This window comes from Camelus ferus, chromosome 13 (assembly GCF_009834535.1).
Source record: "Camelus ferus isolate YT-003-E chromosome 13, BCGSAC_Cfer_1.0, whole genome shotgun sequence".
NCBI lineage: Eukaryota > Metazoa > Chordata > Mammalia > Artiodactyla > Camelidae > Camelus > Camelus ferus.
The window spans coordinates 19711288-19731543 of NC_045708.1; the positions used below are offsets into that span (position 1 = coordinate 19711288).

General features: G+C 36.5%; 1 protein-coding gene across 3 annotated transcripts in view; it reads left to right on the forward strand.

The window, feature by feature from the left end:
* The first annotated feature begins 4354 nt into the window (after positions 1-4354).
* PHACTR4 (phosphatase and actin regulator 4) overlaps positions 4355-20256 on the forward strand; it is a 75169-nt gene continuing 59267 nt past the window's right edge. For all 3 annotated transcript variants that reach the window (XM_032495648.1, XM_032495646.1, XM_032495647.1), the window contains exons 1-2: positions 4355-4556; positions 16971-17024. Coding sequence is in view for 2 of the 3 variants with exons in the window: in XM_032495646.1 (XP_032351537.1) it covers positions 17009-17024 (16 nt within the window). In the remaining variant the exon portion in view is untranslated. The remainder of the gene's footprint in view (positions 4557-16970; positions 17025-20256) is intronic.

Here is a 20256-nt window from a genome sequence, read left to right on the forward strand (position 1 = left end):
CCTCCATTAAAATAAATAAATAAATAAACCTAATTACCTCCCTCCCTAAAAAAATTAAAATAAAATAAAACTGTTTAAAAAAACAAAACAAGACAAACCCCAATACTTCACTTCCCCACCAAAGCCATTGATCTCAGGCTGGCATAACAACAGTTGTTGATATAAATAAACTGTTTTTCTTTACCAAATGGGAAAAAAAAGTGGACTATTTTGTACACTGCTCTGCTCCATGCTTGCTTTTTTTTAATAGAGAACACTGTCAAACAGGCAAATAAACAAAGGTTTATGTAACACTCAACTACCTTTCACCAACTTTGTCAAATCTTAATGTTTTGCCTTATTTCCTTACAGCTTTTTCAAGAGAAAAAAAAATCAGAGATATGTTTTAAGCCTCAACGTATCCTTCCTTTCACCCATTCCTTTCCTCTCTCCCCAAGAATTAATCACTTACCTGAATAGTTTATTTCCACACATGATTTTATATTTTTACAATATCTTTACAATATAATACAGTATTTCTACAATGAATCCTTAAACAGTACATAGTAATGTTTGGCATGTTTTAAATTTTTATATACATAGTATCAAGCTGTATATAGTCTTCTACAGCTGTTTTTTTCCCTTCAGCATTTTATCCATGTTGATCCCAGTAGCTTTAGTTTATTCATTGTAACTGTTTAGAAGTATTCTGTATTATGAATATATCACAATTAATTTGCCCATTCTCCAGTAGACGGATATTTAGATTGTCTCCATTTTTTTTCTATTTCAAACAGTGCTACAATGAACATTCTTGTACCTGCAGCCTGTGTCTGTGTTAATTGTTGAAAACTTGGGAGCTAAAAAAAAAAAAAAAGAAAGATGAAAACTACTATTACCCACCATAACAGTTACTATTTTTTGATATTTTAATCAGATATAGTGCTGGTACTTTATGTATGTTATTTTATTTAATTCTCACATCAACCTATATATTATTAGGTTGATTATTACGTACTATTATGTTTCCAATTGTTTAATGAGGAAATTGAATCTTTTTTTTTAAGTAAAAAGTGAAAGATTTACTCAATCTGAACAGAAACAGGAGCGTGGAAACTGAATCTTAACAAGTTTAAGTTAACTTAGCCAATGGCACCCAGATAGGAAATGACAGAATAGTTCTCTATTGCCAAAGCCTATGCTGTTAAATCAACATTATGTTCCCATAGTGCCCAAAGGCCCCAAATCCAGAAATATCAATGGCTAGAAATAGTCTCTACTGTTAATTGGTCTCTCAGAAGATAAGACTCACTCAGGCCACATCCCATTGAAAAACTTATATCAGGAGTATTATATATTTATATGCAGAAAATTATACATACCCCATTGATGAATTTTTACAATCTGAATATACCTATGTAACCAGCACCCAGATCAAAAAGTGAACACTACCAGTACTCAGAAAACCTCCTCTTACCCTCTCCCAGGTACTGCTCTTCCACTTGAAAGGGTAGCTGCTATCCCAACTTTCAACAGACTATTTTTGCCTGCTTTGTGTTTTATACATGTGAAATCATACAGTACACACTACTTGGTCTGGCTTCTTTCAGTTAATATTGTTTGTGAGAATCATCAAGCTGGTTGAGTATGGTGTGTCATAGGACACAAAAGGCGTATGGGACAACATACATTTTGCAAAGAATTACGAGCACCACTAGAGATTGCAGCCAGCCATGACTCTGAAGAGTAGGTGACAGACTGGATCTAACGTTGAGCATGGGCAAATCTGAGTGTTGCAAGGGATGGTGTGGGACCTCTTTTGCCTTTTGTCTCATCTTCTCAGCCTTACCTTAGATTCTAGCTGAAGCTGCAGAAAACAGTTTAGTGAGGGCTTCAATTGTCCTTGTTCTTTCCTTGATCTGTCTAGGAGCTTTTACTAAACCAGGATGTAGGACACTGGTGGGAGCTTGTCCAGAAGTGGGAAGGGAGTTGACACCCTGGGGCAATCCTAACCGATGGGGGATGGGAGTCAATGGATAAATGCTTCTTTGTGACAGTCCTTGGCAGGTGCACCATGCTAAGAGGTTTTCTAGAAAATCCTCAGATAGTTTTAGTAAGATCTAGCCCCAGGTGCCTACAGCGGTGAACATCTTGGTAATGCATTTTTGTGTGTGTTGGCTTTTCCTCCTTCCCTATTTTACTCTAGACTTGCATGTTAAATCCCTGGGATCGTGTTCCAAGTAAATTACCTGCAACTAGTAGTTGCCTTCAGTTCTGTTTTCTGGGAGGAATCCTAATTAAGACATATGTAAAATACCTGGTACATGGTAGGTGTTCAAGAAAAAGTAGCAGTTTTATTATTACTACTATTACTACTACTACTACTTTTACCACCATTAGTAGTTACCTGATTTCACCGTTGCCATCCCTATCAGTCCCCTTCCCCATGGATGATATTGAAGCTCCACAATTAGAGCTTCTACGGCAGTGATTTTTGCTTTTTTTCCTAGAGTACTGGGAAGCCACTGAAAAACTGGCTTCCTTTTTTAAAACAGATTTTTTAAAAATTTTTTTAATGGAAGTACTGGGGATTGAATCCAGGACCTCGTGCATGCTAAGCACACACACTACTACTGAGCTATACCCTCCTCCCCAACAAAATAGATTTTTAACTGTATTATTTTTCAGGTTTAGTGGAGTATAATCAGCAAACAATAAACAGAATATATTTAAAGTGTACAATTTGATGAGTTTTGATTTATTTAAAACCTTGAAACCATAACCAAAGTCCAGATAATTAACACACCTGTCACCCCCAAAAGTTTCCTCATCCCCTCTATGATCTCTCCCTGCCATGCCTCTGCCTCTTTGGTCCCCAGACAACCACTTGATCTGCTTTTGTTACAACAGCCCCTAGAATTTTATAAAAATGGAATCATATAGGATATACTCTTTGATAAAGTCTGACTTCTTTCACTCAGCATAATTATTTTAAGATTCATCATCATGTTGCATGTATCTGTAGCTTATTCCTTTTTATTACCAAAGAGTATTCCATTGTATAAATATCCATTTACCTTTTGAAGGACATTCAAGTTGTTTCTAGTCTTTGGCTATTACAAATAAAGCTGCTATGAGCATTCATGATCAGGTCTTTGTGCGGATGTATGCTTTCATTCATCTTGGTTAAACGCCTATAGTGTAATAGTTGGGCCATATGGTAGGTGTATATTTAATTTTTAGAGAAACTGCCAAACTGTTTACCAGCGTGGTTATATCATCTTACAATCCCACCAGCAGTGAATGAGAGTTCCCATTGCTCCACATTCTTGCTAACACTTGATATTGCCAGTCTTTTTAATGTTAGCCATTCCAGTGGGTGCATAATGTTATCCCATTGTGGTTTTAATTTGCACTTCCTTAACATCTTTTATGTATTTATTTGCCATCCACTTATCATCTTTGGTAAAGTGTCTCTGTTCAAATCATTTTTGTTTTCCAAACTGGACTGTCTTGAGTTGAAAGAGTTCTTTGTGTATTCTTGATACTAGTCCTTTGTTGGATATAGGTTTTGCTACTATTTCATCCAGGTCTGTGGCTTGCCTTTTTATTTTCAAAACAGCGTTTGAAAGAGGAAAAAAAATTAATTTTGGTGATAAGCCGTTTACCAAATTTTTTCCTTTATGAATAGTGTGTTTGAAAGTCACATGAATTTTCTTCTGTGTTTTTTCCTCTATAAATTTTGTAGCTTTAGGTTTTACATTTAGGTCTAATTGGGGTTGTGACACAACGGGTTTGGCATTTAGAAAGCTCCTCTGGCAGCAGCAAGGAAGGTGTTTGGAGGGAGATTGCCTAGCGGCCTGTAACTAGAAAAACTTGGAGAGGTGATGGTGCTGGTACCTAGGTGCTGGTAGTAGAAAAACTGGTAAGGAACCGGGATGTAGAATGACTGGGCTTAATGGGCTGAAAGAGATGATAAAAATGATTCCTGGGTTTCTTCCTTATGCACAAAATTAAGGGTAACTTGCTTCGAAGTTTATTGCACTTCAAATTAGCCCTCAGTAGTTTTGGGTTTTTTTCTTCTTCTTCTTCTTTGGGTGTATAATTGAAATTTAGCCAGACAGGAACTGGACACAGCTTTCTAAAAGAGCAAACTTGCATCAGCTCCCTCCTCCAGGCACTCCCTGGAGCCCAGCAGTGAACTTTGTCCTCCCAAGTCCAAAGACCTTTGTGCCCTCCTCGTTACCAGGAAAGGTGCCCAAGTTCTTCACACGCAGGACGCGGGCAGCGGGCGGCGCATGCTCAGAGAGGCCGTGTGCGGCAGACCGCCCGGAGAGCTAGGGGATAGAGGTTCCCGCCATTTTGTCCGGCCCGCGACCCAGCTGGCCCCTCCCGGAGACTACAAGTCCCGTGAGCCCCCGGGGCTGCACTTCCTACCCCTCACTGTCCGGCCCGCTCCCTATACCCCCCTCCTGGGGGCCAAAGGCTCTGGCTGCCTCCCGGCGGCCGGCGGGCCAGGTAGGATTTCCGGAGGAAACTACTGTGGACCCTGAGGAGGCGGCGGCGGCTGCGCCCTGGTGAGTTCGGCGAGCAAGGGAAAGTGAGCGGGAAGTGCGCGGGGTCGGGCTGCGGGCGCCTCGTAGGCTGGGGCCGCGCTCTTGGCTCCGCGAGGGGGTCGCGGTGCGGGCCTGGGTAACGGCCGGGCCGTGGTCGCTTCGGGCCACGGCGGGGCGGGCCGAGCAGCCGCCTCCTCCCCCGTCCTCCTACAACAGTCCGCGGTGGCTTCTCCGCCTGCGGCGCGTCCCGCGCAGGCTCGCCCTCCGCCTCCCGCGACTTGGCGGGGCCCTTTTGTCTGGGCTGCTTTGCACCCCTTTGTGCCCGGGCGTGGAGTCGCCTCCTCGGGGGAGCCCGCCGGGCCAGACCCTGAAGGGGCCGGTCCCTGGGGATCCGGTTACGGTAACAGGTCGGGTCAAAGTCCATTTTTCAAACCTGCCGTCCTTCATACCTCTGCATCCCACCTGGGCAGACCTGAGGCTTCGGAGCTAAGCAGAGGCAGATGGAGTTTCTGTTGAAAACCTCGAGGTTATTGTCCAACTTTTAAACGTCAGCCCCGGGTGGCTTCAATGCACTAATCTCCAGGCATTTTTCTCGGTTAGAGGCTTGGGCCTGTGGGAAAGAAGTGAGCACCCCCTCCTCGGGAAACCGGGAAGGGATCAAATTTGCTGCGATATCTCTATGGGTCGCAGCTATGATCAGAGTATAAAAGAACCAATGCGGATGGGCAGAATGGTAGTTCACACACCTCTAGAATCTCGGAGAGAAAGTGATTTATTTATAGGGCAACGAGCAGTCTCTTCATTCACTGCATGCAGAAAAAGACGACTGTATTTCATCCAGCCGCACAGTTCCTCGCCCCCTTGTCCCCCTAAAATCCTTTTATTTCTTCTGCTTAAGACAAAAAGTTGAAAGCAAATGTCCATTAATAGAAGCATCTGCTTTATAGAGAAACCAGAAACCTAGTGACTTCTAGACAGCAACAGAAGTAATAGAAGTGAAGCCAGTTGATGGAGGAGAGGCAGTAGATTCTTACTGCAACCATTGAGTTGTGTGATCATATTTTGCTAGTAGTAGCTTTATGTATGTCCCGTTGGAAGACTACATTACTAGGTTCAGCTTTAGGTAAAGCTTTTTAAAAGCCATTGCAGATACTCCTTTTGAAAAATAGATTAGTCTTTCAAGTCTCTGAATTGAGGACAACCAAGACCCCTTTACATGAATCAGGGAAGGTTACTAAAGTTAGGTAAGCAAAGTTCTTTGTACTTTATTACTTTGTTTGATATCATAATGGAAATGATTTACTGAGAATCCCAGATTGTTAGCAATATTATACAGGGATGGAGGTCTTTAATACAGTTGTTCTTCAATTTCTAATCCATCAGTGAAGTGGGGATTGTTTGTGTTTTTCTAGCCATGCTTTGAAGAAGCATCCACAGGATTACTCTAAAAGTTGGCTGTTACTTATTTGTTTAAACATGACAGTACTATCAGCGTTATTTTTTAAAAACAGCTCATATCCGTTATGTAACTGAATTCTCACTACAATTCTGTGAGATGATTGTTCTCCCATTTTAACAGTAGATGAATATTAAATTTTCAGCCTCTGAAATGTTAAGTGACTTGCCCGAGGTCACACAGTTAACCTAGTTAGGAAATAGTAAACCATATTCCAAATCCAATGCTCTTTCCATTACCTCACACCTAGTGCAATTATTTATCATAACACTACCAACAGCTTGTGATTTGCTGAAATTTAAATAATGGAAATATTTTCCATCGAGCAGACTAATCTGGAAGGATCTGAAGTTTTGAGAACCATAAACAGTGTCGTACTGAACCATAAGACATACTGAACATTGGTTCTGTCACGTTGTCTTACTGTATGCTGTGATTACCTTGTCCCTAGGCAGAATGGCAGTTTTATGGAGCCCTGGGTGTGGAAGGGTAGTGAGTTACTGGGCTGTGGTTTTAACTAATGGTTATTGAAAGTTTTACTTACTAAAAGATTTTGACTAATCTTTGCTTAAAGGTATATTAAGAAATATGTTGGAGGACATATATACAGCAGCTTTGGCTGTGGAAACTAACATTGAAGAAAGAACTGAAATTCAGATACTTCTCTAGCCAAAGAGTCAAGACTTAAGAAAATGCTTTCTTAGTTTTCACTTTTAATAAAAACTTCAGATCAGTTTCATACTTGCAGTTTAAGCCTTGGATTTCTGTCAGTACATGCCATGAATGTGACATCAGAAATATAAACCTACTTCACCTCTCTCAGTTAAATTCTTCTTAGGTAAAATGCATTACATGCCAATGGAATTGAATCAGTACAATTAGTCTAGCCTTCCTAACTAGTAGAAGCCTGTTATAAATCTCTCCTTTATCATGTCATCATAGTGGGAAGGGGCTTTTTTTTCTGTGTTTTTTGCCGTTGGTCTACTCTATTTTAAAATCAATTCAGCCATTCATTCAATCAACAAATATTTATTGAAAGCCTGTTGTGTTTTAAGCACTTTTGTAGACCCTGAAGACAAAGCAGTGAAAACAAAACTGATAGGGGCAGCAGGTGGGGGTGAAGGTAAAAGGGAGGAGTAAGACTGTTAATAAGTACTAAATAAATCCTCTCTTATTTACTGTGCAATCTTGAACAGTAAGCTCTTTGAACTTTAGTTTTCTCATCTTTAACATGGGTGTAATGATTCCTGTTCTACTTAGCTTGTGGAATTGTTTCCAGAAGCTAGTAGGATAAAAATTTGGTTGCATTGTACCCTTCACATTCCCGTGGTAAGTTACTGTTACAACTGTTAGAACTGGAAAAGGAGCATTTGGAAGAAATGTTGTTTATAAAGAAAGAGACATCATGTATAACTGAAAAATTGTGCTCTACACACTGGAATTTGATACAACATTGTAAAATGATTATAAATCAACAGAAATGTTTAAAAAATTAAAAATAAAGAATGAATGGACTCTGGTCTGAGAGAGTCTGATGTCTCATTGGTTTTTTTTTTTAATTGAGTTATAGGCAGTTTACAATGTGTCAATTTCTGATGTACAGCACAATTTTTCAGTCATACATGAATGTACATATATTCATTTTCATATTCTTTTTTGCCGTGAGCTACTACAAGATCTTGTATATATTTCTCTGTGCTATACAGTATAAACTTGTCTATCTATTCTATATATATCTGTCAGTATCTACAAATCTCGAACTCCCAGTCTGTCCCTTCCCACCCTGATGTCTCATTGTTAAACCTTCTGTGACTGTTAGTCACGTCTTCACATGGGCTACCATAACCCTTTATGTAGACTTTTTAAATAGCGCTTATCAAATAAGACTATTCTGTGTTGTCACAGTTAACTGTCTTAATGTTAGGGACTGTGTCCTAGTCTGCATTCTTATGCTTAGCACACAGCATCAGGTATTTCATTGGAACTTTTTAAATGTTTGTTAATTGAGTAAATAAGTAACAAATGGGCAGGGGCAGTTGTGGAGAAGACCAGAACACAAATGCGGAATGGTTCTTTTATTTAGCAGATTTTTGTTTGTTTGTTTTGCTCTTTGTGTGCTAGAATCTGGGTTATGTTCTGGCAGGACAAAGATGTGAAGGTATATAGCTTCCGCCTTGAAAAGCTTACAATGTTACACCACCTAATAGTGTGGTGAGTGTTAAATAGGGGTGTGTTATAATAGAAGTGAGGGACTGAATGATTGTTTTGGTAGACAGTGAAAGGAAGGCATTACGGAGGACATGATTTTGGAGCTTATTCTTGAGTGATGAATAAGAACAGTTACTATAAACGTTATTTCACCCAAAGGGAGCAATTTGAGCATAGGAATGGAGATGTGAAAGTATAGGGAACGTGTCTGGGGAAGAGTGAAGAGTCTGGCATGGTTAGAAGGTATTGCAATTGGTTTTTAACATTTTTTGGTTCAGGTACCCCCTCTAGAAAATTTGAGAATAGCAATAGATTTTTTACCCCAGAAAACTGCACATAAGCAAACATATGCATATCATTTTAGGAAGCTATGGAATACTTAGGGATCTCTGGACCAGTGGGGCTGAGTAGTTGAAAAGTACAGTGGCTGGTGGAAGGAAAGATTGGTGGCTTGTGCTGAGAAGGATTTAGAATGCTTTCTTAAAGACTTCAGGCTTTATGATTAGGGAATTGCTAAACCATCAGAAGTTTTTAAGCAGGTAATTGACATAAACTGATCTGTTTTGACAGGTAATTGCTTGCTATCTTCAGGGTAGGTTAGAGGGTTCAGGAGCATATTTAGAGTAAGTGCTAAATAGAAGGCAGGATTGAGGGCCTTTTGGGGGGTTTTGTTTTGATTTTAAAGAATGGGAGAGATTTGACATGTTTGAAAGTAAGGGAAAAGGAGCTATCAGAGAGGCAGATATTAAAAATCTGCACAAAAGAAAAGGGAGATAATAAGGAAAGTTTGGGAGGAAATAAAATCTAAAACTCCTAAAGAGGTGACTCTTGAAAAGGAAACAGAAAGAAAGAATAGGAGAACATGTGTTTGGAAGTGATGGAGGTGGAAGTTGAAATTGGAGTGAGTTACTAACTGCCTATTCTACACTCAGCCACTGATCTAGGAACTTTCCTGTGTGCTATTTCATTTAATTTTACAAAAATTCTGTAGAGTGGGTGGGCATTTCCATTTGACAGTTGAAGAAAGTATGGCTCAGAGAAATTAACTAAATTTCCCAGAGGCACTTTAAAGTAATTGAAGAGATCTGGAACCCAGATATATTTCAGCTTCAAAGCTCAGAGTCATAATTTCTACCTTATATAGGGTCTGTTAATGTCTAATGACTTCTTTTTAATTTTTCTGAAGAAATAAGTTAAGTTAGCTGCAGAATAATAATAGGATAGGGTGGGCTAGAGGACTTCAGAGGGTGTTAAAGTTTGAAATAGGAGTCATGGAAAAGGTAATGGAGCCAACCAGAGATGAGCAAAAGGGAGCTAAACCACAGTTTGGGCCCAACTGAGATCAAACAAACCACCCAATAGGCCATCCATTCTGTCTTCTCCATTCTCAGACATTTCTTGAATACTACTGTTGATGCAGTCCTTAGAAGAAGACACACTGTATTGCAGTGGGAGGCTCAGAGCAAGTCGCAAGTCTTGTGCTTCAATTTTCTCATCTCTAAAAGGGTCTCAATTAGTCGATTTCTCAAAGTGTAGGATTTTATGATATTCCAAGGAGTTTTAGGAGAGGAAATGTGTTCAGTGACTGATTTTTTAGGGACGAGATGGTTGAAACCATATAGCTTTCAGATTCAAGCTTGATTTTCAGTTTCACTTCTCTATTATGTTTAAAGCACCAGATATTTGTTTTGACAATTTGACAGTTCTGATGTATTTACTCAGTGTAATGTATTTACTACCTTTGGAGTGTAAAAAGCTGGATTCTAGTTCTAGCTCCATCGCTTCTTGGCTGTGAATATCCAAGTCAGCTAACCTCTTTACACTTTAGTTTCCTCATTTATAAAATAGGGATAGTAACCATTTCTTCAGAAGTGTCAGATGAGATAATGTATGTGACAGGTGTTTGTGAACTGTTTAATGTTTAATAAATTTAAGAAAAGATATTATACCTGACAAAGAAAAATAGGGTAGTACCATTATCAGTGCTGTATGAGGGAGCCAGCACTGGTTTAAAGTGTGTCCTTCAGTTCCTGAGTACTTAGTGGTAAGGGAAACCTCTCAAGGTGTATACAGTCAGTGCATTGAATTTAGACATTTATTTGTAGTATATAATGTTGCTGGGTGTTTTTTCAGGTGTACATTCGAAATCAAATCTAATCTTGAATCAAATCTGACTTAAAAAAAAAACCTTCCTTGTTAAAGATTCTTTTTCATTCTCTTAAATGTAAACTTGTTAGCTAAATTTCCAGTATTTTTGAAATAGATGTTGACTGTATTTTGTTTAAGGGTAGATAACAATGTTATGATATCTTACAGAACTTAAGTGCATTGCTTGATTTTTTTTTTCCTTTGTGGTTGACTGATTCTGATGGAATGCAACATAATTTATCTCTTACGTAGAACTGTCTTAGCCCACCTTGACCCTGCAGGAGCCATCTAGCTGATAACCAGCATACTTGATTCTCCCTACCCAGCTGCTTACTCTCTTCTTTGTACTTGGTTTGGAAATACAGTGTCAGAAACTGGCATAAAAGGTTAATGATTCATCCTTACCTTGAGTGATTCCAGAGCACTTTGTCCATATTTCTACAGGGCACTTTTCCCTCTGTAGCTTATTTACCTCTATTCTCCCCACTAAATAGTACCTATTTATGAAAATAAACTGAATTAAGGATTCCTACGTTGTTAGTTTCAATTTATTCAACTATTACAAATAATGCTGCCACATAGGTCTTTGTACATGTAACTTTTTAAAAATGAAATTACTGGGTTAGCAGGTATGAATATTTATGCCTGATTTGTACTGCCAAATAGTTTGCAAACATCAATATTCTGTGGTATTTGTTTATTGACAACCAGTCTTACTAATAATGGATTTTAGTATTTTAAATATGTATATTTCTAGTTTAATAATTGTAAATTATGCATAATTGCTTTAACATTTTAATTATTACGAAAGTCAAGCTCTGAAGCTGCAAGATGCCTGGATGCTCAGTCTGAGGCCAACACTGCCAGGACCAATAGCGGGAGAGGGGCTCTGCTCTCCTCTTTCAATAAAGCTGTTGATCTAGTTTTTTAAAAAGACATTTTTTCATATGACTGTAAATTCTGTTCTTGTGTTTTGCTCTTTCATCTGATTAGGTCTTTATAATTTAAGATACTTTTGTAAGTCTTTTATTATAGGTATTAATTTATTTTCAAGTTTATTTAAAGATTTTCCCTAGTCTGTAATACTCATTTTTAGTTTAGTTTTGTTTTATAGAGGAATCTAAATATTTCATTCCATAGCTATTTACTGTTTCCTTTGCAGTTTCTTGTGTTTCTTCCATCCTTAGAAAGTTATTTCTCCATAGGTAGAACAAATATTGATTTCTGAACTTCCATTTCTCTCTCTCCTTTTTTAACTTTTGGAAAAATAAATTTTGATGTATGGGAAAAATGTTCTAAGTTAATTTTTTTTCATAATGCTGCCAATTATTCCTAGTACTAATTGTTTTGTGAAGATATTAAACTTTGGAAGATATCTTGCACTACTAATATTTACCTAGGTCATTAGAAATTAAAAATCTTCACTTTATAAGGGATCAAGGATAAGAAAAAATAAAGTATCTTTCTCACATAATTGTTGATATATTTTATTCTTATTTACCAGTCTAAGGTAAATAAGAATAAAATATAGAAATGGTTGTTCTTTGGGTGGATTGATTGTTTATTGTTAAAAATTGGAGCCCTGGAATACTTTTCCCCTCCTCAGGTGGGTGACAGGTAGAAAGGGGGAGAATAGCCTATAATAGTGTCCCCTCTCCCTCGTGGGTAAATCCCTGTTAAAAATACTTCCTGTAGATACCAAAGAGTAGCTGGATAGAATCAGTTAGAAGGTGTGAAGAGTACTTTTCACTTCCTTTTGCTTGCCCATACCCAGCTCTGCCTCCTATTCCTTCCTCTGAATTAAATTTGAGAGAGAGCATTATGATTCAGGATGTGATTGCATGTTTGTTGAAGTATTAAAAAATGACAGTGTTTCTTACCTAGTGGTGATACCATTAAGATTGGGTATTTTACAAACAGCCTTTTATATATTCTACATGCTTACATAGAATTAGGTAAGAGATGATTGGCTTCTGGGATATCTTTGTATAATGAGAGAGGGGTTTCATCCTTCCATTGTAGCCACAGACCACTAGGACCATTCTGTTAAATGAATATGTCTTTGTATACTGTGGTGTAAGATAAATGAGAAGTCTGTTTTTAAGTGTACAATTCAGTGGTATTAAGTACATTCTCAATGCTGTGCAGCCGTCACCAATATCCATTTCCAAACTTTTTCAACATCCCAAACTCTGTACCCGTTAAATAACTATTCTACGTTGTCCTCCCCACTTAGCCCCTGGCAACCTCTGTTCTACTGTCTCTCTGAATTTGCCTATTCTAGGTTCCTCATATAAGCAGAATCATGTATTTGTCCTTTTGTGTCTGGCTTATTTCTTCTTATTTTTTAAACTATTTCCTCTTTGTGCTTACGTTTGTTTTATTTTGTAAAAGATCAGAAGCTCTTTAACTCTCTGGAGCAAAGACACCATTTGAGTGAATTAGAAAAGCAAGCATTTAAGTATCTTCAGGGTGCTTATGTTAATTTAAGGATTATTTAATAAAAGGTTTATAGGATTTGGTAAATTAAATATTTTAGTGTTGTCAAGGCTTTTGGAGGGCAGATCAGAAAGGAAAAGATTAAGGAGTAGTTGTTGAGCAACTTCTTTTTCAAAAAGATTAAACACGTTAACCTCCTAAATATCAATTATGCCATATTAGATTCCTGTAAATAGTGATCCTAAATATTATTTCATGAGGAAATATTCATTCACGTATGATCCAACATACGTGAAACTATTTTTTTAACCCATTTAAGTCATTCTTTCAATTGATCATTTTTACTTCATTTCTAACACTATATAGATATATTTAACTAAACTTCATCTATTAAAAAGAAACTTTTCTTGCGTGAACCCCAACTTTAGTCTCAAGTATTCCGGGAGAAGAAATAAGATGATTAATTCTGGTCTGCGAATCTTAAAAATGATTTTTAATTGTAAAGGAAATATACAATAAAAAATGCAGGTAGTATATAAGTACATAAAATAAAAAGCCAAAGTCCTTATCATCACCTTACTGTCTCTATTTTACTCTCACTCTTGTCCCCGCCAAACTTCCACAGAGAGTTAACCACTAATTAACCCTCTTGGTGAGTACTCTTATAATCCTACCTTTCCTTCTGCAACTTGTTTCTTCTTTTCATTCAACAAAATGTTGAGTATATCGCTTTATGTCAGAGCATAATAGACATCCTTAACTCTTTTGAATGTCTGCATAGTATTCAATGTATGAAGATTTCATACTTTAACCATTTTCTTGCTGACGGACATTCAGGTATCCCCAATTTTTGCCATTATAAAAAATACTGTTGAGTCTAGTGTATCTGTACTTTAGAAGTAGAATTGCTGGGTCAGAGGTTTACAAATTTGATTAGTACTGCCAAAATGTTTTCCAAAAAGATACATCAAATTACCTGTTTATTCAATGTATGAGAATACTTTTCTGTACATAGCATTATTCGTTAATTGAATACCACCAATACTGGACATTTTATTTTTATTTTTTTCTGGCTTGAGATATGATTGACAAAATTATATGCATTTAAGGTTTACAGTGAAATATTTTGATGTACATATACATTGTGAAACGATTACCACCATCAAGCTAATATCCATCACCTCACACAATTACCGTGTGTGTGTTGAGAACACTTGAGATTTACTCTCAGCAAATTTCAAGTATTCAAAATGTTATTATTAACTGTAGTCATCATGCTGTACATTAGGTCTCCAGAACTTATTCATCTTATACCTTTTGATCAATATCTTTACTTTTCCCCTTCTTCTCTCCCGAAAACTTTAAATCTTCAAATTTTTAGCCATTCTGATAGGTAAGAAAAACCAAAACAAAACTCAGTGTATGTTCACATTTTCCTTATTAGTAATCAGGTTGAACATATTTTCATGTTTATTAGACATTTGTATTTCTTCAGTGAATTCCCTCATCATTGCCATTTATCTTTTCATGTGTCTTAATCACGTAACTGTTTTAAAAGCTAAAGTTGACAGCAAATATAAATTTCATTTTATATTTTTAGTTTTGGGATAAAACTATATTTGGAGATTTTTAAAAATAGTATTCTCATCATAGCTAATGTTTACTGCCAAAATTATTTTTTAAAAAGATTTCATACATTATATCACTGAATACTGTAGTTTTTATGGGGGCAGGGGAGGTAATTAGGTTTATTTCCTTTGTTAATGGAGGTTCTGGGGATTGAACCTAGGTCCTCGGGCATGCTAGGCAGGTGCTCTACCGCTGAGCTATACGCTCCCATACTATAGCTTTTAAAAGCATGTTTTGTTCTGGGGGATTTTCTCAAACTGTGATGTATATAATGCCAAGAAGAAACAGGGCTACATTTTTCTGGGTATAGACTTTGTCATGCTTACTGATGATGAATTGCCCTTGCTGAGATCTGTCCTTTATAACTGGTATTTCCTGAGAGTACTTTTGCTTATCATTGAGCCACACCTCTTTTAAAGCTGATTCATGCTGCTTAGTGGTGACAGAAGGGCTGTGTTTAACTAGGAGGAGAGGGTCACAGTTTTGGTTTTGTTTTGTTTTTTTAACTGAAGTATAGTTGATTTACAATGTTGTATTAGTTTCTGGTGTACAGCATAATGATATATTCTTTTCCATTATAGGTTATTACAAGATATTGAATATAGTTCCACGTACAGTACAGTAGGACCCTGTTATTTGTCTGTTTTGTGTATAATAGTTTGTACCTGCAAATCCTAAACTCCTAATTTATTGCCCACTCTTCTCTTTGGTGACAATAAGTTTTCTATGTCAGTGAGTGTGTTTCTGTTTTGTAGATAAGTTCATTTGTGTCCTTTTCTTAAGATTCCACATGTAAGTGATATCATATGGTATTTTTCTTTCTCTTTCTGGCTTACTTCACTTAGAATCTCCAGGTCCATCCATGTTGCTGCAAATGGTATTATTTTATTCTTTTTTATGGCTGAGTAGTATCCCATTGTATAAATATACCACAACTTCTTTATCCAGTCATCTGTTGATGGACATTTAGGTTGCTTCCATGTCCTGGCTATTGTAGATGGTGCTGCTGTGAACATTGAGGTGCGTGTATCTTTTCAAATTAGAGTTTCCTCTGAATAAATGCCTAGGAGTGGGATTGCTGGATCATAGGGTAAATCTATTTTTAGTTTTTTAAGGAATCTCCATACTGTTTTCCATAGTGACTGCACCAAGTTACATTCCCACCAACAGTGTTGGAGGGTTCCCTTTTTTCCACATCCTCTTCAGCATTTATTTTTTGTGGGCTTTTTAATGATTGCCATTCTGACTGGTGTGAGGTGATAATTCACTGTAGTTTTGATTTACATTTGTCTAATAATTAGCACTGTTGAGCATTTTTTTCATGTGCCTATTGGCCATCTGTATGTATTCTTTGGAGAAATGTCTGTTTAGGTCTTCTGCCCTTTTTTCAGTTGGGTTTTGGTTTTTTGTTACTGAGTTGTATGAGCTGTTTGTATATTCTGGAAATTAAGCCCTGTCAGTCATGTAATTTGCAAGTATTTTCTCCCATTATGTACGTTGTCTTTTCATTTTGTTTATTGTTTCCTTTGCTCTGCAAAGGCTTGTAGTTTGATTAGGTCCCATTTGTTTATTTTTGCTTTTATTTCCTTTACTCTAGAAGCTGGTTTGAAAAAAATATTGCTGCAATTTTTGTCAGAGTGTTCTGCCTATGTTTTCCTCTGGGAGTTTTATAGTATGATCTTACATGTAGGTCTGTAATTCATTTTGAGTTTATTTTTGTGTATAGTGTTAGAGAATGTTCTAATTTCATTCTTTTACATATAGCTGTCCATTTTTCCCAGCATCACTTTCACAGCAGTTTTGGCACTGCTACTTTACTTATCATGGGCTATGACTTTCCTAGCTTTTAGGAACCATCTTAGTGGTAAGTTCATATCATATTCTGAAGTTTTTGCCAGGATGTTAAATCCTGTATCTTGGGAGAGTGACCAGTGACCTTATGTCCTGGTCCTTATGTTCAAGCTTCCTCAGAATTCAGTTACATTTGCGCTCCCCTGGCCCCTGCCCATACATGTTGGCTAAGTCTTACAGCTCCCTTGGGTCATAGTTCCTTTCTGACCTTATTAGGCACAGCACATCTTCCTTCTCTGATATCCTCGTGTCCTTTCCCAGGAGTTTATATGAATTTCTGTAGGTTTTGTTTGTTTATTGGGGGATTTTTTTTTTTTGCATTAGAAACTTGCCTTTTTCACTCCTCTCTCTCCTCCTCCCTCTCTACCTCCCTCCATCTCCCTAAAGTAAAATAAATTTAAAATTTGCCACTTGCCTTACACTCTAGTAAATTCAAGATGGAGACTGGAAAGGAACTTGGATGATGTCTATTTAAAATGAAAATTAGCCTTAAATGTTTTATGCCATTTTTATATTATATATCTGTATCTCAGCCTCCTTAAAATAAATCCTAGTTGACAGTGTTCTCAGTAAGTTGTGAATTTCTATAATGTTCCAATTTTAAACTATAATCACTATTACTGAATTGGGTTTATTTTTTAAGAAATATAAACAGTGATGGGTTTTAAGTTCTAAGTATATCATTTATCTTTTTCTCTTTTTAGAAACTCTATCCCATCTCCCTAAACTAGTTGGTAGTGGCATGGAAGATCCATTTGGTGAGTATCACCTACACTTTTCTTAGTAAATGATATTTGTGTTTTACCCTTTCCTCCATTAAAGCTTTGAGAGTAAATTGATTTTTTTTTCATGTTTAATATGCCAAACTCTCTAGTTTATTGGTTCTCAAACCTTTTGGCCTCAGAATCCGTTTATACTCTTAAATATAATTGAGGGCCCCAGAGAGCTTTGTTAGTATGACTTATATTTATTGATATTGCTATGTTACAAATTAAAATGGAGACATTTTAAAAATATTAATTCATCTAAAAATAGTTAATAAACCCATTATATGCTACATAAATAAAATTTTTTATGAAAAATATCTCCCAAAATAAAAAAAATTAACAAGAAGAGTGGCATTGTTTTACATTTTTGCAAATCTCTTTAATGTCTGGTTTAATAGAAGACAGCTGGATTCCCATATCTGCTTCTGCATTCAGTTTGTTTTGTTATTACATACCATGTAGTTTCTGGAGAATTGACTATACGGTTTGGAGCTAATGAGAGTGAGAAGACAATGTTTTTGTATTATAAAAATAATTCTGACCTTGCTATGAGGCATTCCCAGTGGTCCCTGTACCATACTTTGAGACCTGCTGCTCTAGAATGTTAGTTACTTTAAATAAAACAAAGAACCATTTGGCAAGTTAAAATAATAAGTTTTAAATTCTGTATTGAACAACATGGTTAAGGGAATATAAATCTAGATACACAAAGATTTAGTTATCTACCTTCTTGACTAAAAAGTCATTCACTGTGTGTTGAACTCTATTTTTCTATTGACTGTAGTTTCAAAGTCTAGGGTATTCAATTAAAAACAAATGATGAGGAAGGAGAGTATAGCTCAGTGGTGGAGCACATGCTTAGCATGGACAAGGTCCTGGGTTCAATCTCCACTACCGCCACTTAAAAAATAAATAAATAAACTGAATTTACCCCCTTCCCTTGCAAAATAAAAATCAAAAAAAAATACAAACAGGCAAGTGGGCATAGCTCAATGGCACAGCACATGCTTAGCATGTACAAAGTCCTGGGTTCAATCCCCGATACCACCATTAAAAAAAAAAAAAAGACAGACATATTATAGACTTGGAAGACTAGCTGAGAAGTACTTCCTACTTAAAATATACATCAGCTGGAAAAAAGAACCAGGGACAGTTTTCCTTGTTTAACCTCAGCATGCTGGAGGCAGATTTTGATTCAAGCACTTTGTGATTCTTCACCGAAGAGGGAAGAGTCTGAATCTTTTTATGCCACTGTAACTTGAAGAAGTGTAGTAAAAATGTTACCCAAGTTTAAATTCTACTCTTGCACAATTACCAGAGAGGACTGAAATTAGACTCCTTGGGCTACTGGTACAAGTAATCAGATAGCTCAGATTAATAGCTGTTGTCTTGCTTTGACAAGACTGCTATTGAAACCTTGCTGAATCAGAATTTCTTCTCTGATTTTAATGACCTTAAATGGCTTCTTTAGGACTTTTTTTTTTTTAACCCTGAAGTGTACTTTACAGTACATCCAGCTTATCAGTGAAACTTACTGTGAACACTAGAGGGCAGTCAGTACTTAATTCGGAAATTTGTGGTTTCATTACCAAGTTAATTCTTTTTTGGAGGGGTGCAGGGAAGCTAATTATGTTTATTTATTTATTTTTATTTTTTAGTGGAGGTACTAGAGATTGACCCCAGGACCTAGTCCATGCTAAGCGCACAACCTACCACTGAGCTATACTCAAGCTATACTTGAACTCCCCGCTCAAGTTAATTCTTAAGAGCATCATTAATAAACAATTTGGTAAATTGAGTTGATGTAGTTGCCTGGTGACAAATCCTAAAGAACATGTCCATATGATAAACTAGAGTAATGTATGAAACTTCAAAGGTTTTTACAGGAAATACTGTTTTTTTCCTTCTGAGTGACCGCCTAACCTACCTAACTTAAGCATAACTTAAATTTAATCTAATCTAATTAATTAAACTTATTAAAATAATTAAATTTAACTTAAATTTAAATATAACTTATATTTACTAGAGAACAGCAAAGGCTAAGTTGCTGTGAAAGTTGCAGGTGGCTAGTGGTCAGTGGAAATATAAATGGGAATATGCTTTTGACCACTAATATGGAAAAAGGTTTGTCTTCTGTGCTAGTGAAATTTTTTTCCTCTTATATTTTTAATCTTAGAATTTGTAAATTAACATTTATATTCATAATGTGGTTTTCAGAAAAAAATGGAAATGATTCATAGTTATGTCTTTAACAACCAGGCCCCTCTGACTCCTCCATTCTTTCTTCTAAATGTTATGCTGGTTTTTTCTTTTTTTGTAATTTTTATTTTATTTTATAGAAGTCTAGTTGATGTACAATATTATATAAATTACAGGTGTACAATATAGTATAGTGGCTCAAAATTTTTAAAGGTTATATTCCATTTATAGTTGTTTTAAAATGTTGGCTATATTCTCTGTGTTGTACAATACCACTGTAGCTTATTTTATGCATAATCGTTTGTAGGGTTTTTTCATAATTTGCTTACAAAATATACATATGATTAGAATTTGGTTACTGAGTAATGGTCCATTCAGTGCCATCTGACAAAGAAAAAGAATTCTGAATGTAAAATGAGTTTGTTTCTAAGAAGGAGCTCTAGAAGACGGGCCAAGATTTTTGTTATGATTAGATTAGCTAAGAGTTATGTAGATACAGTGGAAAAGACTTATTTGTTACATTCTAGAAATAAAAGCGAGGGATTTTTAACCATCAGGTTTTTTGGGGGGGGGGTAATTATGTTTATTTATTAATTTATTTATTTTAATGGAGATACTGGGGATTGAGCCCAGGACCTTGTGCATGCTAGGCACGCAGTCTACCACTGAGCTATACTCTCCCCACCTTAACCATCAAGTTTTAGTGAGACAGGCCTAAAGGCCTCTGGAACATTTCTTACACGGACAGATATTTACACATTTTATTATATAATATTTTAAAATCACATTTGTTAATCTCACCACTGGTCTCATAGAAAAGTCTTTAATATTGGGAAGCTGATAAGCTCACTCTGGTGAATATGTTTTCCAAAATTCTAATTTTCTCCTGAAAGCTTGACCTATGTCACTGGCAACAAGTACTATTTGTAGTGACAGGCTTACTTCATTCATATTTGAGAAAATATCTGTGGAATATTTAAGCCTAAATAACATAGTTTGTCATTCAATCTTCCCAGTAAAAATG